The 23,949-nt window shown below is 49.1% G+C and overlaps 1 protein-coding gene across 2 annotated transcripts in view; it reads right to left on the bottom strand.

The window, feature by feature from the left end:
- Nucleotides 1–23,949, bottom strand: part of URB1 (URB1 ribosome biogenesis homolog) — a 158,766-nt gene that overhangs the window by 109,784 nt on the left and 25,033 nt on the right. For both annotated transcript variants that reach the window (XM_069760845.1, XM_069760844.1), the window contains exons 10-16: nt 22,396–22,533; nt 8,039–8,212; nt 7,674–7,827; nt 3,920–4,036; nt 2,317–2,429; nt 1,987–2,097; nt 1,464–1,580 (exon numbers count right to left, since the gene is read on the bottom strand). In XM_069760845.1, coding sequence (XP_069616946.1) covers nt 1,464–1,580; nt 1,987–2,097; nt 2,317–2,429; nt 3,920–4,036; nt 7,674–7,827; nt 8,039–8,212; nt 22,396–22,533 — 924 coding nt within the window. The remainder of the gene's footprint in view (nt 1–1,463; nt 1,581–1,986; nt 2,098–2,316; nt 2,430–3,919; nt 4,037–7,673; nt 7,828–8,038; nt 8,213–22,395; nt 22,534–23,949) is intronic.

A 23,949-nucleotide genomic window follows, 5' to 3' on the forward strand; every position in this document is an offset into this window, starting at 1 on the left:
TGGAGGTAGCAGTAGGATCTGCTCTCTCCATCTCTTCTGTCAACATTAGAGGTAGCTGCAGGATCTGCTCTCTCCCTCCCTTCTGTCAGCTTTAGAGGTAGCAGTAGGATCTGCTCTCTCCCTCACCAATTGGCAGCTTTAGAGGTAGCAGCAGGATCTGCTCTCCCTCCCATTAGCTTTGAAGGTATCAGCAGGATCTGTTCTCTCCCTTCTGTCAGCTTTGAAGGTATCAGCAGGATCTGCTCTCTCCATCTCTTCTGTCAGCATTAGAGGTAGGATCTGCTCTCTCCCTCACCAATTGGCAGCTTTAGAGGTATCAGCAGGATCTGCTCTCTCCATCTCTTCTGTCAGCATTAGAGGTAGAGGTAGGATCTGCTCTCTCCCTCCCTACTGTCAGCATTAGAGGTAGGATCTGCTCTCTCCTTCCCTTCTGTTAGCTTTGGAGATAGAAGAGAGGGAGAGAACAGATCCTGCTGTCAGCATTAGAGGTAGTAGTAGAATCTGCTCTCTCCCTCCCTTCTGTTAGCTTTGAAGGTAGCAGCACAATCTGCTCTCTTCCTCCTGTCAGTATTAGAGGTAGCAGCAGGATCTGTTCTCTCTCTCCCTTCTGTCAGCTTTGGAGATAGCAGCAGGATCTGTTCTCTTCCTCCCGTCAGCTTTGGAGGTATCAGTAGGATCTGCTCTCTCCATCTCTTCTGTCAACATTAGAGGTAGCTGCAGGATCTGCTCTCTCCCTCCCTTCTGTCAGCTTTAGAGGTAGCAGTAGGATCTGCTCTCTCCCTCACCAATTGGCAGCTTTAGAGGTAGCAGCAGGATCTGCTCTCCCTCCCATTAGCTTTGAAGGTATCAGCAGGATCTGTTCTCTCTCTCCCTTCTGTCAGCTTTGGAGGTATCAGCAGGATCTGTTCTCTCCCTCCTGTCAGCTTTGAAGGTATCAGCAGGATCTGTTCTCTCTCTCCCTTCTGTCAGCTTTGGAGGTATCAGCAGGATCTGCTCTCTCCCTCCTGTCAGCTTTGAAGGTAGCAGCAGGATCTGCTCTTTCCCTCCCTTTTGTTAGCTTTGGAGATAGAAGAGAGGGAGAGAACAGATCCTGCTGTCAGCATTAGAGGTAGTAGTAGAATCTGCTCTCTCCCTCCACTATGCCAGCTTTGGAGGTAGCAGCAAAAAAAAGTCAGTCATCAATGTAAAAAGTCCCAGACACTCCCTAAAACTTTGCAAAGAGTCTATGCAAAAGGTGTATATAAGAATTAATGGAATAGTACCGTCAGCACAGTACTCTGGGGGAGAAACCGTCTCCTACAATAGATTTATACATAACAAGTGCTAATAACCTCAGCAGCTTCCAAAACTGTAGATTCAACAGTGCAATAAAATCTACAGTAATAGAGGCTGCAAACCAGGATCAGAATTGATCAGTGCCAGTGAATATTAATGGTTGAATATTAATGGTTGCTTTCTCTTACCTGTTCTAAAAAGTGGATGACCCCCTCCTGCGAGCTCTCCTGTACTTTATCGAGTCTCCTCAGCCACATCTCCAGCTCAGTCCAGGTATGCTCAAAGACACCGCTATCACGCAGGATCTAGGGGTCACATGGAAATAACTGGTTAACAGGAATTATCAATTTATATCCAATTTATGCCCAAACTAGCCATATTTTATTGCTAAATCTACGAATTTTACACAATGGAATCAAATCTTTCCAGCAAGGTAAAAAAACAAATAAACAAGTTGTTTCATCATAAACACTGGTGGAATGTTACTGGGACATGCAGGCAATGTTAAAGTGACAAACGGGACCCTCAACCATCACGAAAAAGTGGCTGACATAAGAGAACAACACCATGACACGTCCTCACTCACGTTTTTTCATCTTCCTAAAAAAACGTTAATAGATGGATGGTACCTGATCCTGCCAAGAAGGCGCAGTCCTATGATCTCAAGAATCAAAAACAATGCTGTGAATCGTGAAGTTAGTCCTAACCCACCTTAAGAACTAACATTCTGGTCGAGGACTTGAGTTGAGCTTTGTTACATGTCACAAACATTTTCAAGAGCAGATAAAATACAGTCTTTTCCCCTCCAATATCCGCTGCACCCTGCAAGTAAAAAAAAAAAATAAAAGGTTTGAAAACACTGCATAATTAGAAAAAAATTACGCACATTACAATAAAATTATATATACAGTATATAGATACATATACACACACATACATACACATTTACACACATGCTTCTCGCAAAATTTTAGAAGCTCATCAAAAAGTTAATTTTCAATTCTTCAATACAAAAAGTTAAACTCCTATATTATGACAAACCTGCATTTTGAACCAAGTAAACTTGCTGGCTGGAAGCTCTAGCGCCACCTGAAGGATCTGATGCTGGAGCACAGGAGGCACCTCTGTGCGGATCCCTCTCTCATCCACAATTCCTAGGGTAGAAAACAAAAAGTAAAACATCAAAGCCTGCAGCCAATGATGCATAGGTTGTCAGGGATGCTGGGAATTGCAGTCTTGCAATAACTTGGAGAGACCCACGTGTTGGAGAACACTGGATCTAATATACGGTCAATATTTTATACGTGAAAGACTTATGACCCCGGTATGCATGGCCGCTCACTACAGAAGTCTATGGCAAACACAGAACAGCCATTTATCCAAGGAAAAGATTACTATAATATATATAGTAAGCTGTTTATCAATAAAACAAGCTTTAAAAAAAAAACTTACAAGGTCCGCAGAGCTTTGCAACTTTTAGGCTATGTGCACACGTTCAGGATTTCTCGCAGAAAATTCCTGAGAAAAACCGTACATTTTCTGCAAGAAATCCGCATGCCGTTTTGCCGCGTTTTTTTCCGGACACTTCCCAATGCATTTTGTAGTGGGAAGTCCGCAAAAAAAACCGCAAAATTAATGAACATGCTGCGGTTTTTACCGCGATGCGTTTTTTTCGCTGAAAAATAGAGGGATTTTTGGTTCTTACCGTAAAATTACTTTCTTGGAGCCTTCATTGGGGGACACAGGTAACCGTTGGTTACCTGTGTCCCCCAATGAAGCGAGGAAGAAAACGCATTATGTGCACAAAACATGCGGAATTCATTCTAAATGATGGGATGCTTATTGTGTGCTTTTTTTTTTGCGGTTTTATAGCGTTTTTATCAGGAAAAATAGCAAAAAAAAACGCAAAAAAAAAAAAACGCAAAGTGTGCACACAGCCTTATACGTTCACCCAGGGCAATAAAAACCAAAAATGAAGCAACATTGCTTTCTGTACACAGCTGTGATGCAGACCTGTGTGTCACCATAGTAACAGACTACAAATACAACGCAAGTGTAGTCTGGTGCTGCGGTTTTTGCTGTTTTATTGGCAGTGGGATTAGTGATACAAGACTGCAGGATGAGGCTACAAATACTGCTCAGTTATCCCCTGATTTGAACATATTAGAGCTGTATGCCTACATGCCCTTTAAGTAGACTTTGGCCCATTTAGATATCCACCATTCATTAAAAGTTGCGTAAACTTGGCCTAGAAGAGTAATGGCCATACTCCTGATTTTCTGGCTCTGTTACATTATGTCTAAATTTATAAACTTCGATCTGAGATGTTTAATTAGTCACAAATAGAATATAAATAGAGTGTGAGGGCAGCGATTACAGATCGCAATCAGACTGGCAGGTAACCTAGATACTGGAAGGACCACGCTGTTCCCCCAGGAAGAAAGGATTCCAAGCAGGAAGCGTGAAATTCAATTAACGCCCATCAGTAAGCCCATCTTTTAGCCAAAATCAGCTTAGAAAGAGAATTGATTTTTTGTTATCATTAACAATAGAAAACTTGAAAGTAGGTCAAAGAGACAATGCACTGTGGCCGGGGTGTGAGGAAAAGAACGGTTACCTGATGGGTGTAGTGCACTTTACTTACCTCGGAGCAGTTTACTGAAATCAAAGTTACTCTGCGACACCAAATGGGGCACCACCCTCTGGTACAAGCACAGGACCTGCAGGAGAGAGGCCTTCACCAGGGTGCTCTGAAAGTCAGCTGAGGAAGGACAGAATGGCGAGAGGGTTTAGGGTCTTCAATTTACGGGAAACAGCATAATAGTTGTAAAAAACAGGCATATAATAGAACATGACAGACATATTAAGCTTAAAGGGAACCTGTCACCCCGTTTTTTCAGATTGAGCTATAAATACTGTTAAATAGGGCCTGTGCTGTGCGTTACTATGGTGTATGTAGTGTACCCTGATTCCCCATGTATGCTGAGAAATACATTACCAAAGTCGCCGTTTTCGCCTGACAATCAGGCTGGTCTGGTCAAGTGGGCGTGTACACAGCGCTCTTTTCTTCCCCAGCTTTCCGTTGGTGGCGTAGTGGTGTGCGCATGTCCAAGGTCCGAATTCCCTGCGCCCACGTGAAGACACAGCGCGTGATCTGCGCTATTACCCCTGTCATCGGTGGGGGTGGCCATCTTCCTGGGGCCGCGCGTGCGCAGATGGAATGCTCTGCTGCACGGGGCTTCAGGAAAATGGCCGCGGGATGCCGCGCGTGCGCATTAGAGATCGCGGCGGCTATTTTCCCAAAGCCGAGACGCAAACTCGGATTTGGGAAAATGGCCGCCGCGATCTCTTGTGCGCACGTGCGGCATCCCGCGGCCATTTTCCTGAAGCCCCGTGCAGCAGAGCATTCCATCTGCGCACGCGCGGCCCCAGGAAGATGGCCGCCCCCACCGATGCAAGGGATGACAGCGCAGATCGCGCGCTGTGTCTTCACGTGGGCGCAGGGAATTCGGACCTTGGACATGCGCACACCACTACGCCACCAACGGAAAGCTGGGGAAGAAAAGAGCGCTGTGAACACGCCCACCTGACCAGACCAGTCTGATTGACAGGCGAAAACGGCGACTTTGGTAATGTATTTCTCAGCATACATGGGGAATCAGGGTACACTACATACACTATAGTAACGCACAGCGCAGGCCCTATTTAACAGTATTTATAGCTCAATCTGAAAAAACGGGGTGACAGGTTCCCTTTAAAGGGGTCGTCCGACCTTAGGGTACAAGTACTCACAGCACGCTGTGACGCGTCTTCGGTGGCGGCATCAGATAAGGGCAAGTGAGTGACTGCATGTATGTGATTTGCATACATGAGGTCACATGCAGACTAGCTGTGCCCTCTCACTCAATTCAAGTGTATTCAGAGAGGCCAGACATGTCTAGTCTGTCAGAATGTGGCCATAAGAATGGGAAACGCTCACTTGTGGAGTGCCGGCTCCCGGTCATCACCAACAAAGGCTTTTGTATGAAGTATTACAGAAGTTGTCCACTACTTGGACAACTCTTTCTCATTCCCCACGCTTGCCCCAGATAAATTAAAAGCTTATACTCACACACCCGCGAGGGCGTCATTCCCGAGGGGTCAGCATTCGCTCTCCACAGGGCAACCGTGCGGTTATGACACGTGATCCCGGTGCCCAATCAGTACTGGCGTCACTGTCCCGCCTTTGGACAAATTGAACATGATGAGGAAGTCTGAAGGCGGGGACAGTGACGCCAGTACGGAGTGGGCACCGGGATCACGTGTCATACAACGGCACGAGAGCTCCGGGACGGAGAGTACCGATACGGCAGGAATATAGGCTTTATTGGGGCCAAGAGTGGGGTATGAGAAGGGGTTGTCCTAGTAGTGGACAACCCCTTTAAGTGTTCAATACCTTATCCATGTCATTTCTCATTACACACATCTTAATCTATGGACATCTATGGTTTGATTTCTTTACCTGTGTGGATCGGATGGGCTGTTACCGGCATCTAGTGAGAATTTAGAGACAATAGCACCTTTAAGCTATGTGCACACGTTGCAGATTTCCTGCAGATCTGCAGCTTTTTTTTTCCCGTGCAGAAATGCTGAAGATCTGCAAGTGATTTACAGTACAATGTAAATCAATGGCAAAAAAAAAATGCTGTGCTAATGGTGCAGAAAAATCTGCACAGAAATGCAGCAGATTCAAAAAAGGACCATGTCAATTCTTTTTGCAGATCTGCTGCATTTCTTCGCCCATTTCATAATAGAAATCTGCAGGGGTAAAAAAAAGGAAGAAATCTGCACAAAAATCTGCAAAGTGTGCACAGACCAAAAAAAGATGCAGATTCTGACCCGCGTTTTCTGCCAAGAAATGCAGAATCTGCACAGAAAATTCCACAGTCAAATCTGCAAGGTGTGCACATAGCCTTAGAAATATATTTACTTAAAAATTGGTGACGTGTTCAATACTTATTTCACCTGCTGTATGTAATGCTGGTTAGATACAAGTAAGAAGGTCAGGTTTGTGAAGAGTTGTGGGCCTTAGAAAAAGATTTTGCTATTGTTGTGTTTGGCGCAATGTGGATTAACTAGACAGGACGCAATAGTCTTTTAAAGCGGTAGTCCACTACTTTAGCATTGATGATTCATTGTCAGGATAGGTCATCAATGCCTGATCAGTTGGAGTCCGACACCCGGCAGCTGTCATTGTGTCGGTGCCAGCCGGAAGTACTCACTTCGTTTTGGTAGTGGCTGCAGCAGGGTACTACACATCTGGGTCCTATTCAAGTCAATAGGAGGTGGATCTGTAGTACTCTCTAGTACCAGAAGACAGTCAGCCCCCCAATTGAGTATTTCCGGCCGAAGGCCGCCACTGGTGACAGCTGATTGGTGGGGGTGCGGGACCCCGATTGAACAGACATTGAGGACGTATCCTAAGGATCAGTAATCAAGACTATGGTAGTGCACAGCCTCTTTAAACTCCCCTTACATATTAGACTATTGTGGGCCAAAATTGCTGATAATGACGGGTGCGGCTGACAATCTAATGTCTACAAACAAATGATTGGAATGTCCAATTTTAGACTGGATTGCTGATCCTTTTGTTCTCCCTGTTACAAGCCGCAGCCAGAGATGCCAAACAGCCGCTTCCCATAGAGAACACGGAGACGCTCGACCTTTCCCATTCAACAACAGCATTTAGAGATCTTGAAAATGGTGAGGAGTTGTAGCAAAGGTTGCAGGGTCCTCATCGGTCAAGTTATTAACTATTCAGGAATTTCATAGTGTTATTCTCGCACTGCATTACAATCAATAGGGCTACCATTACATAGCAAGCCGTCGCCGTCACCCAGCTTTTCTTGATGGCTGAATGATAAATCTGTTCATTTAAAAGAATTACGGTAGTATTATTCCACTAATGTCGGCAATAAAGTAACCTCTCCCAACAATGTCAGATAATCGCAGGGTCTGACCGGCGAGACCCCAAATAAAGGGGCGGTGGCACCAAGAAAGCACTGTGCTACTTTATCTCCAGTCACCCTTTATAGCTAGTGGAGTCCATGCAGCCACCAGGACAGTGAGCGGAGCTGACAGCAGGCAAGGGGACAGTGTGTTTTCTTAGTTTCCCATTCATTTCATCCTGGAAATGAGCGGAGACTACAGTATTCAACTACCAAACCTTCAACGATACGTCACCGATGTGTGCGACTAGAGAATCCCTGGATGTAGAACTGTAACAATAGCTAAATAATATGAAAGGCCAGAGGACAACCCTACTGGCAATTATAATAACAGCCAGACTGGTTGTCACTATGACTAATCTTTTCACATTTGTGTCTTTGTGATTTTTTTTTCTTCCAAGATTTACTTACTATTCTTCTCCGCCGCCAATTCTGGAAATTCGTCAGTTACGGCGGTCACGTGTTTTACTTCGAGAGCTCCAACATCTTCTCCCTTTTCAGCAGTCTCTTCTTGCTTTAGGAGGGATTGCCAGGTGGATACGACGGTGTTCACATCCGGCAAAAGCTAAAAGGAAGAGCAGAACACATCAGTACACGACTCTACACGCTGTGGCGGCGGTGCAGTTCCCTGCCCGGCCGGTGGCATGGTTGTAGAGGAGCACATTCTACGTATCATGAAGTCCCAAGAGTGATATGTTATCAATTAATATGGTAGAAAAATTTCCTTTAAAAGGGAGGAAACTTCCATTCATGTATTATGTATACAACATCCTCACCTTGCCGAGAGCTTCCCTATATTTCTGGGCAAAATCAGCCATGGTCGCAGGAGTGTAGATGTCAGACGTCTGCCAGACGTCTTCTTTAAGGCAGTGATTGATGTTCTCCTCTGCCCTTTTCAGGAGGGAGGACATGAGCGACAGGACGGTGTGTTTCACTATTTTGTTTGGCACCTAAGAAGATCATTATGAAAGATTATTATGTTACTGTAACGAACAATTGACATACAACTAATATTACAAAATTCTAGAAAAATATAGCAGTCTCACAGCCAAGCAAACCCTGACCTGGTAGGAATGTAGCCGAGCCTAGTAATGCATGCGTGTCCATCTTTCTTCATAGCTTAGAATTTACATGATTTTCCCACCCCGCGAAGGCCATATTCTGACATCAATTTTCACATCCATTTTTTGTGTTCCTCACCAATAGAACATCACTTATAATGTGGCGGTCCACAGATCAGTTTGCTTTTTTTTTTACAGACTAAGACCAGGGGACGCCATGTGACAGATATTCTCAGAAAAGTCGTTGTCTTTTTTTATTTTTTGCGTTGCACAACTAACTTAGCCATAAGCTCACAGATGCGATAGCGATGGTATATGCTGGCGTTACGCCACCAAATTCGCAGGGTCTGGACACTCGAGACCGGCTCCAAGTTCCCCTGGGTCAGGAATAGTGATGTTCAGCCAGAAAATCTGAATGTGATCTCACAAATCAAGGAGAGCAAATTATTAAAGACGTTTTAAACACCAAAAGACACTTAGTATGAAAGAACAGATTAGGACACCCAGATATCAGACTTTTGCATGTAATTTAGGGGGCACGCACAATGGGGTCAGGAACCTGTTCAGTGGTCCAATCAGGGATTATGTCCGAACCGCCTGCAAAACAGGCGACAGGACCATAGACTACAATGGGGCAGACAGAGCATACGTGCGTCAAATATACATCATTTTTGGGAGTGTACGCGGACACTGACGCAGTCTACTACATTAGGCCACAAATAAATTTTGCAATTTAAAAAAAGTTTGCACAGTTTGCCTTCTGTAGACTCTGTGCTGCGCTGATTGTTGCCTGCTGCAGAGTGAGCCAACTGGGAATCAGTCAGTATGCTCATTTTTAAGGTGAGTGTCACTCTTCTGTCTTTTTTTTAGCAGATTTGTCACATGAACATTCAGCTCTCCTTTGTTGTCTTTTGCGCTTACAAATCAGCTACAATCAGATCAGTAAAATAAAGAAAACAAATAATATTCTCATGGGAACAAGCTCACTGACAGATTTTTAGTTAAAAGGGTTGTCAAGGTCTAAAACAACAAGTCTGCAGTCAGTTACTATATGTAACTGCAGACTTGTGAATCCTCAAAGTGCAAGCTCTGCGCGCTCTGGATTCTAGTGTCAGCGCCAGTATGATATGCTTACTGGCCACAATCCGACTCTACATGTCCAACCTCGCTCAATACACTTGCACTGAGTAAGAGGGCACGTCTAGTCTGCAAGTGACCAAATGTATGCAAATCACTTACTTATGGTCACGTGACCACAGTTCCTGGCGCTGACAGGTTCTGCAGGCATGAATGTGCAAGACTATGCATTTAAAGGGCCACTGTCACCCCCTTCAGCCTTTATAAACTAAAAGAGCCACCTTGTGCAGCAGTAATGCTGCATTCTAACAAAGTGGCTCTTTTAGTTTTGTGTTCATGTATTACTAAAATAAAGCGCTTTGAAACTTTTCAAAAAACAGGATTTTTGGTTGCTTACCGTAAAATCTGTTTCTTGAAGCCTCCATTGGGGGACACAGGAACCATGGGTGTATGCTGCTGCCACTAGGAGGCTGACACTATGCAAATAAAAAGTTAGCTCCTCCTCTGCAGTGTACACCCCACCGACTGGCATTATACTCTTCAGTTAGTGAGAAAGCAGTAGGAGATAATGAACAAGGTTGAAAACCATAAACACAAACTTGAGAACTGTAAACGTGAGAACAGTCATAGAACAGATAACAACAGAAACTGAGAAACATTGGGAGGGAGCTGTGTCCCCCAATAGAGGCTCCAAGAAACAGATTTTACGGTAAGCAACCAAAAATCCTGTTTTCTTTATCGCCTCTCATTGGGGGACACAGGAACCATGGGACGTCCCAAAGCAGTCCCAAGGGCGGGAAAAACAGACTTCCATCAGGTCAGAGGACTCACCACTGCCGCCTGCATGATCCTTCGGCCTAGGCTGGCGTCCGCCGATGCGTAGGTATGGACCTTGTAAAATTTGGCGAACGTGTGGATGGAAGACCAAGTTGCCGCTTTGCAAAGCTGTAGGGCGGAAGCCCTGTGGTGTACCACCCAGGAGGCGCCGACTGCCCGGGTAGAGTGAGCCTTAATCCCAGGAGGGGGCACTCTGTTCTTGACCCGGTAAGCCTCCAAAATTGCCATTCTGATCCATCGAGCAATAGTCGCTTTAGATGCCGGCTGGCCTCTGCGCATGCCATCAGGAATGACGAAAAAGGAATCAGTCTTCCGGAAAGTGGACGTTCTGTCCAGATAGATCCTCACAGCCCTGACAAGGTCCAGCTTGTTCAACGATCGCTCCAGAGGATGAGTCGGAGCTGGACAAAAGGAAGGTAGAACGATGTCCTCGTTGAGGTGGAAGGTGGAAACCACCTTAGGAAGAAAAGAAGGTGGGGGCCGGAAGACCACCTTGTCCTGGTGAATGACCAAAAACGGAGGACGGCAAGACAGAGCCGCCAGCTCGGAAACGCGGCGAATGGACGTGATGGCCACAAGAAAGGCCACCTTCCACGATAAAACTGATAGAGGAATCTCCTTAAGAGGTTCAAAGGGAGAAACCTTCAGAACGTCCAGTACCAGGTTTAGGTCCCATGCCTCCACAGGGGCCCTGTACGGCGGGACGGCGTGGGCTACCCCCTGAAAGAAGGTCTTAACCTGTGGCCGAGAGGCCAAGGTCTTCTGAAAGAGGATGGAAAGCGCAGAGACCTGACCCTTCAGGGAACTAAGAGCCAGGCCCGAATCCAGTCCTGCCTGAAGGAAGGCCAAAAGAGAAGGCAGGGAAAAAACCATAGGTGGAACGCGGTTGGACTCGCACCAACGGAAGTAGGCCTTCCAGGTGCGGTAGTAGATCCTGGAAGACGAAGGCTTCCGAGCCTGAATCATGGTGTGAATCACCCGGTCCGAAAGGCCGGATGCTCTTAGAACCGCGGTCTCAACAGCCACGCCGTTAAACTGAGCGACCGAGAATTCGGGTGGCAGATCGGACCCTGGGACAGCAGAACGGGCCTGTCTGGAAGGCGCCAGGGAGCGTCCGCGAGAAGGTTGACGAGCTCCGCGAACCAAGCTCTCCTGGGCCAATCCGGGGCGATCAGGATGACCGGCACCCCTTCCGCTTTGATCTTCTTCAACAGTTTGGGAAGTAATGGAAGGGGTGGGAACAGGTAGGGCAGCTCGAACTGTGACCAAGGAATGGCCAGAGCATCGACGCCCACTGCGAGAGGATCGCGGGACCTGGAGACGAACTGCGGAACCTTCCTGTTGATTCGAGACGCTGTGAGATCCACATCCGGAGTTCCCCATCGAAGACAAATCTGATGGAAGACCTCCGGATGCAAGGACCATTCCCCTGCCGCGAGTCCCTCGCGGCTGAGGAAGTCGGCGGCCCAGTTTTCAACGCCAGGGATATGCACCGTGGATATCACCGGAACCGTTGCCTCTGCCCAAAGGAGGATCTTGGATACCTCGGCAAGGGCCAAGGAGCTCCGAGTCCCCCCCTGATGGTTGACATATGCCACAGCCGTGGCGTTGTCCGTCTGGATCCGGACTGGAAGGCCCCTGAGGATCCTTTCCCAGTGGCGGAGGGACAGAAAGATGGCCCGAATTTCGAGGACGTTGATTGGCAGAGATGACTCCTGCGGCGACCAACGGCCCTGAACCGTCAGGTGGCGAAAAACCGCACCCCAGCCGATCAGGCTGGCGTCCGTTGTCACCACCTGCCAGTGAACCGGAAGGAAGGACCTGCCCTGGGAGATGAGAGGTGACGTCAGCCACCAGTTGAGAGACCGCCTGACCCGAAAGGAGAGTCTGATCGGCCGATCCAGGGAGAAGACCGACCTGTCCCACTGAGACAGAATGGCTTGCTGAAGGGGTCGCGAATGGAATTGGGCGAAGGGAATCGCTTCCAATGTAGCTACCATCCTCCCCAGAACCTTCATGGCCGAACGGAGGGAGGGAGGCCGAGGACCCTGGAGCAAGCGTATGTCCCAACAAAGAGTGGATCTCTTGTCTTTGGGAAGGAAGACTCTGCTCTGACGAGTGTCGAAAAGCATGCCCAGAAAGATGATGCACTGAGAAGGAATAAGGCAGGACTTCTTCCGGTTCACCAGCCACCCGAAACGGGCTAAGGTGTCGAGAACAATGGACAGGCTTTCGTGGGCCTGAGCAAAGGACGGAGTCTTGATGAGGATGTCGTCGAGATATGGAAATAGGACCAAGCCTCTGACTCTCAAGATGGCCATCAGCGCCGCCATGATCTTCGTCAACACTCTTGGCGCGGTTGCGAGACCGAACGGCAGGGCGACGAACTGAAAATGATCTCGTTGCACTGCGAAGCGCAGGAAACTGTGATGTCCGGGAAATATCGGGACATGGAGGTAGGCGTCCTGGATATCTATTGAGCATAGAAACTCCTGAGCCTCCATGGAAGCAATTACTGAACGAAGGGATTCCATCCTGAAGTGTCTCAGGCGAACTCTCCTGTTCAGCAATTTGAGGTCCAGAATGGGGCGAACTTTGCCGTCTTTTTTCGGTACCACAAAAAGATTCGAGCAGAAACCCGTGAAGCGTTCTTTTTCTGGGACGGGAACGATTACCCCGGATTTGAGCAGAGAAGCGATGGCTGAGAAGAAGCCCGGAACTAGAGAGGGGTCTCTTGGAGGACGGGATTGGAAGAAACGATCCCGAGGTCGGGAAGCGAACTCTATTTTGTATCCCGAGGATACAACTTCCCTGACCCATGCATCCTCTACTGCGGAAATCCAGACGTCCCTGAAAAGGAGAAGACGGCCGCCCAATCTGGGAGATGGGCTGGAGTCTTGCCGAGAGTCATGCCGAGGTGGATCTTCCAGTCCTGGGCCTGGAGGATCTACCCTGGGAATAGCGAGGACACCAGGACGGAGTGGGCCTGAAGGACACTGCCTTCTTCTCTTGACGTGCCTGTGGCCTCTGTTGCTGCTGGGAAAAGGAGTTTGCCGCAGCAAAGCGACGAAAAGGCCGAAAAGAACGAAACTGTCGTCTAGGAGGAGGGCGACGAGGCTTTGCCTGGGGGAGAAGAGAACTTGTACCCCCGGTGGCGTCCTTAATTATTTGGTCCAGCTGGGAACCAAAGAGACAAGAGCCCTGGAAGGGCAGACTAGTGAGGGACTTTTTGGAAGGCAAGTCCGCCTGCCAGGCCTTGAGCCAAACGGTCCGGCGGATGGCAGAGGAAGCACCGTGTTGGTGGACAGCCTGGACACAGGTGGATCCACCGAGGGAGAGACCGTCCAATTGGTGGTAAGATCTGGAGAAAAAGGATATAGCACACCCAGGCGTTTTCCCCTCTGAAAACGCCTAGTGGGGTTCTCTCTCTCTCTGGACAAGATTTCCTCGAATTCAGGATGAGGAGCGAAAATTTTTAAGGTGGTTTGGCCCGTCTAAACGAAACCGCCTGATCTGCGGGTTCCGTAGAGGGATCCTTGATGCCACAGGTTTGGTTTATTGCCCCAATGAGGTTCTGGACTGTCTCACTCATGGTGGCGATTTGGTTAGGATCCAGCTCCGAAATATCCTCCGAGGGCGCATCAGAGTGCCTCGCCTGACTCAGGGGAGGAGGATCGGTGGGACACCAACCGCGGGGGAGGGCCGAGCAGCGAGATGGAGCGCGAAGAGGACTCAGACCGACGTTCCTGTCTGGACCTTTTGTGGCTTATCAAGGAGGGCTCGGGCGGCGGTTCCTGCGACCCGCTGGCCACTGCAGGGGTCTGCAGGGGTAGCCGATCCAGCGCGGACACTAGGGTTTGAGATACCCGTGTTAAATCGGCCACCGATTGTGACAGAGAGGCGGCCCAGCCTGGGATGGGGGGGATCACTCTCGGGCGGAACAGCCGGGGGATCCTGGGCGGTGGGAACAATCGGGTTGCTGCAGGACTGACACAGCGGGGAGGACTGACCTGAGGGAAGTTTGCTGTTACAGGAAGAACATGCAAAGTAGGTGACTAAGGCAGTAGATGAAGAAGAAGTAGGGGGGCGAGAGCGGCCCCCTTTAGAGGTAGACATTTTGAGGGACCCTGAAGATGCCAGTGGGTTAGGGGACAGTGGGCAGAGGGGGGTGTCAGTCTGCAGTGCAGCTACTCACGGACCCGGTCCTGGAAGATGTCCCACTGCGGTGCAGACCTCCCTGTATTCTGCGCAGATCATGTGCCCACAGGAGAGTGCGGTGGCGAAGAAGCGGCGCGCTGCGTGAGCTCCTGCAGCTGTGAAGTGGTGAGGACACACAGACGCTGTCCCTTGTCATGGGGGAGGGAGGGGGCGGAGCCAGCCACAGAGGCGCCAGTGAGCAGGGCACAGATGTCGGGCGGGAGAAAAGCCCGCCCAAAGAAACCGGAAGTGAGCGGAGCGCGGCACCGGAAGTAGGCCCCGGGAGAAGCCGGGGCCTAAATTAGAAGCCGGTGACCGCTGAAATGTGTGGGGGCGCAAAGAAAAAGGTGCGGGCGTCCTGCTGACAGGCGCGGCAGCCGCCGCATGCAAAATACGTACGCTACTCACCTGGTAGCAGTGTTTTTCAGGAGCCATGACAGCACAACGAGAGGGGATCCGCCCTTCAGGGACAGGAAACCTCAGACATAAAAAGGGCGGCACCTCACTCCCCCGCCAGTTGGTTTACAGAGTATGAAAGGACCTTCTAGGTTAGTAGCACATAGACAATATTAATATATGGTACAATTCACCCAGTGAATAAACTTAGGAATTTTCTAAAGGAAGTGTTGAACCCATAAACAAAGAGGGTAGGGAATATAAGGGTGCTGTCATGGCTCCTGAAAAAACACTGCTACCAGGTGAGTAGCGTACGTATTTATTCAGTCGCCATGACAGCACAACGAGAGACTTTCAGAGAAGTAAAAAGTGACTAGGGAGGGATAATAGCCTCCAGCACCCTTCTCCCAAACGTGAGGTCGGAGGAGCCACCTAGATCTAACCTATAGTGTCTAAGAAAGGTGGATGGAGAAGACCATGTGGCCGCCTTACAGATGTCTTCAATCGACACTTCTGCCCTCTCAGCCCAAGATGTGGCTACCGCACGAGTGGAGTGTGCCTTTATGCCTTCTGGAATTTCCACGCCACCTGCGGTGTAAGCAAGAAATATGGCCTCCCTAATCCATCTGGCTAGCGTATTCTTTGATACCCTAAGCCCCTTCCTAACTCCCTGGTAGGATAAAAATAAGGAATGATCTTTTTTCCAGGCGTCTGTTACTGCAATATATCTGAGAAGGCATCTACGCACGTCCAAACAATGAAATCTCTGTTCTTTATTGTTAGAGGGATTAGGACAAAATGAAGGCAAGATTACCTCCTGGGACCTATGAAATTTTGACGCGACCTTTGGAAGATAAAGAGGGTCAGGCCTCATCACCACTCTATCTTCCGTAATTTGCATATACGGACGCTGCCTGGACAATGCTTGCAGATCACTAACTCTTCTTGCCGATGTGAGGGCAACTAAGGGTACCGTCACACAGTGAAATTTTGATCGCTACAACGGTACGATCCGTGACGCTCCAGCGTCGTAACAATATCGCTCCAGCGTCGTAGACTGCTGTCACACTTTGCAATGTACGACGCTGGAGCGATAATTTCATGACGTATGTGCGATGTAGAAGCCGTTGGTTACTATGCGCACATCGTATACGATATATGTTACACCATGCGATCATGCCGCCACAGCGGGACACTAGACGACGAAAGAAAGTTTCAAACGATCTGCTACGACGTACGATTCTCAGCGGGGTTCCTGATCGCAGGAGCGTGTCAGACATTGCGATATCGCTCGAACGTCACGGATATATCGCTCGAACGTCACGAATCGTGCCGTCGTAGCGATCAAAATTTCACTGTGTGACGGTACCCTAAGAGGGCTGTTTTGACAGACAGGATCTTGATTGGGACAGAGTCAATGGGCTCAAACGGAGCTTGTGTTAGAGCCGAGAGCACAAGATTTAGATCCCATGGCACTATCTTTTGTTTAACAACCGGCCTGGATCTGGTGACCGCTTTAAAAAACCTTGTTATCCAGTGATTACCAGCTATGTTGGAATTATATAGTGCCCCTAGAGCCGAAACCTGAACTCTAAGGGTGCTGGTGGCTAAGCCTAAATCTAGGCCCTTCTGTAGAAATTCTAGGATCTGAGCAATATCAGGTTTCTGATCGATCTGTGCTCCTGAGCTTGATAGGAACTTCCTCCATATTCTAACATAAATGCTAGTCGTGGAGGCTTTCCTACTCTTAAGTAGCGTATTTACAAGGTTCTGAGAGAATCCCTTCTTTTTCAGAAGTGACCTCTCAAGTTCCACGCTGTCAGATGTAAGTTGGCTACTCGTGGATGCAAAACTGGACCCTGGGAGAGGAGGTCTGGAATTTCTGGGAGAATCCATGGTTGGGAAATGGACATGCTTCTTAACCATGGGAACCAAGACCTTCTGGGCCAGAATGGAGCTATTAATATAACTCGGGCTTTGTCTTCCCGAATCTTTCTCAGAACTAAAGGAATTAGATTCAGAGGGGGAAACGCATAGGCGAGACTGAAGTTCCAGGAGATCAGAAGAGCGTCGATTGCGTACGGGTTGTCTCTTGGGTCTAGGGAACAGAATTGATGGAGCTTCTTGTTTCCTCGACTGGCAAACAGATCTATTTCTGGACATCCCCACAACCGTACGATCTGATTGAAGACAGCCGGTTTTAGAGACCAATCCCCTTGTTTGAGCTTGTTGCGGCTTAAGTAATCGGCCGTGGTATTTAGTTTCCCCTTTATATGAAGGGCCGTAAGGGAGAGTAGGTGGTTTTCGGCCATCTGAAAAATACGATTTGTAACGTTCATTAATGACGTAGACCGTGTGCCTCCTTGGCGGTTCACATAAGCAACTGTCACCTGGTTGTCAGAGAGTATTCTAACATGTCTACCCTGTAGAGGTACAAGAAACCTATCCAAGGCGCGTTCCACCGCCATCAATTCTTTCAGATTGGAAGACGAGTCCTGCTCAGATCGGGACCATAGACCCTGAACGTAATTATTTTCCCAATGTGCTCCCCACCCCGTGGGACTAGCATCAGTTGTTATTACTCGTGATATATGATATGTCCAAGGTACCCCTTTACGCAGATTAGGGATGTGCGTCCACCACCTTAGTGAAACCGTGGCGTCTACGGATAGAGTGAATTTCTTATCTAGGTTGGCGCCTAGTCGCCGAAAATTACGTAGAACATCCCACTGAAGAGACCTAGAGTGAAACTGTGCCCACATCACCGCCGGAAAACAAGAAGTAAGTGACCCCAAAAGAGACATAGCACTTCTTAAGGAGACTACGGGATTTTTAATTGCCCTAGAGGCCAGCCGGTGGATAGCATCGACTTTTGAGTCTGGCAGGCGACATTCCTGCTGAGCTGAATCTACAATAAGACCCAAAAACTGCTGTGATGTGGAGGGTTGAAGACGCGATTTTTTAAGATTGACAATCCAACCTAAGTTATGAAGTGCTACCATCACTTTCTCTAACTGTTCTTTACAGTGTAACTTTGAACGCCCCACGATCAGTAAGTCATCCAAGTAAGGAATTATCAGTATGTTTTGCTCATGAAGGTGTGCCATAACCTCTACCATAACCTTAGTAAAGACCCGGGGTGCGACTGCAACACCAAAGGGGAGTGCCTGATATTGGAAGTGCTCCACTGTGCCGGCAAGAGAAATCGCCACCCTGAGAAAACGCTGGTGATCTGCATGTATCGGAACATGGTAATAGGCGTCTTTTAGATCTAAGACCACCATGAAGCACTCGTGAAAAAGAAGCTTTATTGCCGTTTTCACAGATTCCATTTTGAAGGATGGGATTAGCAAGAATTCATTCAGGCCTCTCAGATTAATAATGGTACGGTATGACCCATCTGGCTTCTTTACCAAGAATAACGGGGAATAGAACCCCCTACCTCGCTCTTCCGTGGGTACCCGAATAAGAACCCCCTTTTGTCTGAGATCCTGAACTTCTGACTCCAACGCCAACTGTTCTGCAGGAGAAGAACGGATAGGAGTTAGTTTAAATTTGTCCTGAGGGATCTGATGAAACTGGAACTTTAATCCCTCTTTAATGATACTGAGTATCCATGGACTGTTGGTGATCCTCAACCAGGCTGGGTAGAAAGCTAAAAGCCTACCGCCCACCTGGACCGCTAGTCATTGAGTTTTCTTCGAGTCCCGAGGGGTGTTAAACATATACCCCCTACCTCTTCTTCTGCTGCTGCCGTAATATCTGGATGAATCTCTATTTGGTTCTCTATCAGATCTGCGGCGATAAGACCATCCCCTGCTGTAGTCACGCCTATAAAAAGGTTTTCTTAATAGAGGGAACCGCTTCTTAGAGTCGCCCGCCTTCTCAAGCAGCTCATCAAGTACCGGACCGAACAGATGAACTCCTTCACAGGGGATGCCGCATAGTCTTGACCTAGCTTGTAAATCACCTGGCCAACATTTAATCCAAAGAGCTCTGCGGGCTGCGTTGGATAAGGCTGAGGATCTTGCGGCCAGCCTGACCGAATCTGCTGATGCATCCGAAAGGAAGGCTGCAGCATCTTGGATCATGGGCATAGATGATAGGATTTCACTTCTAGGAACTTTATCCTTAAGTTGATCTTCCAGGTGGCCTAGCCACACCATCAAGGACCGAGCTGTGCAAGTAGCCGCCACTGCCGGTCTCAGGGATCCCGCCGAAGTCTCCCAAGCTCCTTTAAGGAATACATCAGCCTTTCTATCGAGCGGGTCCTTTAAGTTACCTAAATCTTCAAATGGAAGAGAAGAGTTTTTGCATGCTTTGGCCACTGCTGCGTCTAACTTCGGGACTTTGTCCCAAGAAGCTGAAGCTTCTTCCTCGAACGGGTATCTTCTCTTAAATGCTGGCGGAAGTGACCCCTTTCTTTCGGGTTTCTTCCACTCCTTCATAATCAGAGACTTGATTTTCTCCACCACAGGAAAAACCCTTCGGGATTTACGGTCTATGCCCCTGAACATAATGTCCTGAATGGAGCATTCTGGCTGAGTCTCTTCAATCCCCATGGTGTTGTTGACAGCTTTCACCAGATGATTAATCCTATCTAATGATAGACACGTTCGGCTAGACTCTACGTCCTCTGATGACGAAGATGATGGATGAGAATCCGAGCTCACACTATCGGAATCCATCTCCGATACAGGGGATGAACATAGTATTCTCTTCTTAGATTGTTTCTTATGAGGACTGGATTTTAAGGAGTCCCTGATCTCCTGTCTGACCATGTCCCTAAGGGTAGACGTCAGGTCAGGGGCCTCCTCTTCGATTAAGTGCTGTATGCAGGATCTGCACAGCTTCTTTTTATGCCCATCTGGGAGAGGCTCTGTACAAACGGCACACTCCCTATGTTTTGCTTTGGAAGCACATTTTTTCCCCTAAATAAGGAGAGAGGGAATACAAGGAGGGACACCAATCAGAAAGCGTACTTTCACGTAGCTCACTTACCCATCCTTGAAGTAAACGGTACCGTGATCGGGGGGTCCTCTTTGGCCGGAGAATTTTTACGGCCCGAGGATTTGGTGGACCTCTGAGCAGCTTTAGCTCCACCAGCACGACTACTGCCACTGGAACGCCGCTGGGAGCTTCTCTGAGACTTTCCTGTCTGTGGCTGCTCCAAAGGCTGCTGCTGTTCACCGCACAGCTGCGGAGTTCCCTCCGGTGACTCCATTAGGAAATGGACAGGAACCAGGATGGGCATCTGTGCGGCTCTTAAATACATCCCCCTGGGTACCACCCCCGGATGGGGGTCAGCAGGGCTTCCTCCAGGTGTCAACGATCGGTATTAACTACCGATAGGCTCTGGCCACTGCACGCCGTGCCCCACGCTGAGCGCCGAACTCCCTGCGGCCAGTATCCTCCCCCTGCCCCTGGGCGCCGCCATTAGCCGGCGAAAGAACGCTACCGCGCGTGCGCGGCCGCGTCACCGCCGCTCGCTGCGTCATCCGGACACGCCCCTTCCGGTCACAGCTGCGGCGCCGAGGGCAGACGCGCCGAACAGAGGACGGCAGCGTCCTCCGGCCAAGACGGACCACCAAGGCAGGAGTGGACAGACCCCAGAGGCCACGTAGACACGGCGGCGTATACTCACAAGGTAACGTGACACCTAGAAGCTAACCCCTTGGGGCTGCTTCCTCCTGCTCTCACCGACACTAACAGTCCCCCTGCCGTGTGGTGCTACCGGCCTCCTGACTAGGCCGAGGCAGGGGACCCCCGCTACCTGATCCGGCCTGTCAGGAGTGGGAAGACTTCTTTCTTCAACCTTCTTCAAAAAGGTCTGCCTGAAGAGGTTCCACTGTCAGGGACAGGAAACTAACTGGCGGGGGAGTGAGGTGCCGCCCTTTTTATGTCTGAGGTTTCCTGTCCCTGAAGGGCGGATCCCCTCTCGTTGTGCTGTCATGGCGACTGAATAAAAGAAGAGCGCCGGTGCCGGAAGTAGGCCCGGGAAGAGCCGGGACCTATATTAAAAGCCGGCAGCCGCAGGAGGCGACCGCGGCCGCTGGGAAGGATCGCGGCCGCGAGTCACCTAAAAGGGGATGACCGCCGTGGAAAATTTTAGCCTGAAGGTAAAGCAATCGCGGCCGTGGGGAAGCAGTGCGGCCGGACATCAGGGCCGCCGCGCAAAAGGATGGGCCCCGGCCTTTGTCCCTAATAGCCCCAGAGCAGAAAAGGTGCGGCCGCAGGGATAGTAGTGCGGTCGCCGAAATAGTAGTGCGGCTGCTTGTAAGGCGCCGCACAAAGAAGCAGGGAAGGTAGGGGATCCAAGAGGCCCTCTAAGCACTGATAGGGACTCGGAGTCACCAATACTCACCTAACATCCCACGCAGTCGTACTAACCTTAACATGGAAGATATTAGACGTCCTTGGAGCTGGTGGACGTCCTCGTCTCCTCCGACCGACAGGCTCTGGTGGGCGAGTGGGTGGGGGACGGAGCCAGGACCGGACTTCTGAGCACGCTTGTGTGCTAGGATCTTGGTCCTGGAGAGGGATCTATGAGGATACGGGGTGGCAGTACACGCCGTACTCATAGTCCGCATAGTGGGAATACAGGTGTGACTGTTCACCCTGTATCCCTCCGAGGAAACCTGTAAAGGAAACGACGCACATTGAGGTAGATAAGGGTCTAATGAAAGACCCGTGTCCACCTCCTACTGACACTAAGCTAAAACTGAAGAGTATAATGCCAGTCGGTGGGGTGTACACTGCAGAGGAGGAGCTAACTTTTTTATTTGCATAGTGTCAGCTTCCTAGTGGCAGCAGCATACACCCATGGTTCCTGTGTCCCCCAATGAGAGGCGATAAAGAAATACCTGTCTTTGTCCACGGAGGCGGGTCCGAACTCCCCAGCTTGAACCGGTACTCTGCCGTCACTCACATCTTCAGGGGCTTTCGGCGCCGCCCCCTCCGCGCTGTTTTTTCAAAACCGGCGCCTGCACTGTGTAAAACTTTGTGGGGCAGGCGCAGTAAGCTCTGGCGGTCTGACGTCCCAGCCAGGCTTGCAGACTGCGCCTGTGCGGGCAGTGCGGCCACCCACCTTGGGAATCCCTGCCCCGCATTATGCACAGTGCGGGGCTAGGATTCCTGGGCATGCGCACTGCGCTTGTCAGACTGTCACCCAGGTCCCCCGCCTTACAGCGTCTGTATATTCAGCTGATCGTGCCTCCTCCTCCTCCTCATAGCAATCGCCGGGACAATCAGCTGAATATACAGACGCTGTAAGGCGGGGGACCTGGGTGACAGGCTGACACACGCAGTGCGCATGCCCAGGAATCCTAGCCCCGCACTGTGCATAATGCATAACACACTGTGGGGCTGGGATTACCGAGGTGGGTCGCCGCACTGCCCGCACAGGAGCGGTCTGCAAGCCTGGCTGGGACGTCAGACGGCCAGAGCTTACTGTGTGTGTATATATACACACACACACACACACACACACACACACCCAAAGGTGTCCATATCCTTTGAAGAATAACCCAGCTTGCAACTACATCAATACCATGTAATGAACTCACATTTAACCCTTGAGTGAACATTGTCTTGTTACAAACAGGAGCCACAGTCGTTATCATCACCATATTTATCAGACGGGGGAGCGGGACAAACTCTGCGGTCTTGAAAGCCACCGACACTGGAGGCTGGGCCTCATAAATCTGAAAAGACAAAAGAAAACAATGGGCAGCCACAGGATGGCGATTTTGCTAAATAAGACTTACATCCACAGCCGCGGTTCCATTCCAACTCCCTCTCGCCGGCCATGGTGGGGTTCCAGTGATCAGACATTTTTCTCCTGCTTTGCAAATAGGCGATAATTGTCCATTGAGGAACATCCCTTTTATAAGTTTTTTTTTTTCGACTTTCACTCTAAATGATCAGATAGTTGTAATCACAAATAGAGGTATTACTCACCTTCCCTGATCTAGCACTGGCTGCTCACCGCTGCTCCCATCTGTATATTGACAGCAGCAGTGGCGCCACATCAGTGCTGTAGCCAATCTCTGAGCTTGGCGGCCCATGTAGTCTACATTGGCAGAGCTGTTGCTAAATAAGACTTATTATCAATAATGCTGCTAAGTGTCCCTAATAAAGTTCCTACAGTAAAGGATGCTACTGAGCTGGTTTAATTAAAAGCACCAGACTTCGTGATAACTCACCATTCTATGAGGCCCGTAACTATTTTTTATTTTTCCACCAATACACCTCTGTGAGAGTTTGTTTCTGAGTAGCGAGCTTATAATTTCTATTGATGCCAAGTTCGGGAACTGGAGATGTTTTGATCATCTTTAAAAAGGGTATGCTCATCTCCGATATCCTATCCCCAATATGTAGTAGGTAGTATAATAATAATAATAATAATATTAGCAAATACCTCCAATTAGAACTGAATTATAGTTCTTCTGATTCGCTATGTCGCTTACCCACTGTAGAGCATTGCAGTAGTTTGGGTATCCATGGTTACGACCACCAACGGCTGACTGTCACTGTATGAGTGGTCGTAACCAGGGATACCTAAGCTTCTACAATACTCTGAAAATGGTGTACGCGACATAGGCTATCTGAAGAACTATACTACATTTCTAATTGGAGGCAATTGATAACATATTATTACGCCTACTACATATTGGGATAAGATCTTGGTCATGGAAATACCCCTTTAAATGTTTGGATGGCTGGGCTTTGCAGGAGTCCAAACATGGCAGCCATGGGGGTTGTTCAGGAGGCCACCAGATGCCATGCTGATCAGGTTGTCCATGGGCCGATAAACGCCCGAAGTGGGCCGCCTGCCTAGTGGCAGATGAACAACGGCATTAAATGTGTTTGACAGCAGAGATCGGAGCATTGCTGTTAAAGGCAGATTCGGTGGATGGTGAGGGCACAGGTCCTGGACTTGCTCCATAAACCTCCACCTGACATGCGCCATACTTGTACGCCGGATGTCGAAAAGGGGTTAATGTAACATGTGTTAGTGAAAAAAGCCAGCAAAATGGCCACAAAATACAGCGAAAAATGCTGCTTTAATAATTCCGATCATACTATCCACAGAGAACGAGGGGACGTAGAGGACGACA

This window comes from Ranitomeya imitator, chromosome 3, assembly GCF_032444005.1.
Source record: "Ranitomeya imitator isolate aRanImi1 chromosome 3, aRanImi1.pri, whole genome shotgun sequence".
NCBI lineage: Eukaryota > Metazoa > Chordata > Amphibia > Anura > Dendrobatidae > Ranitomeya > Ranitomeya imitator.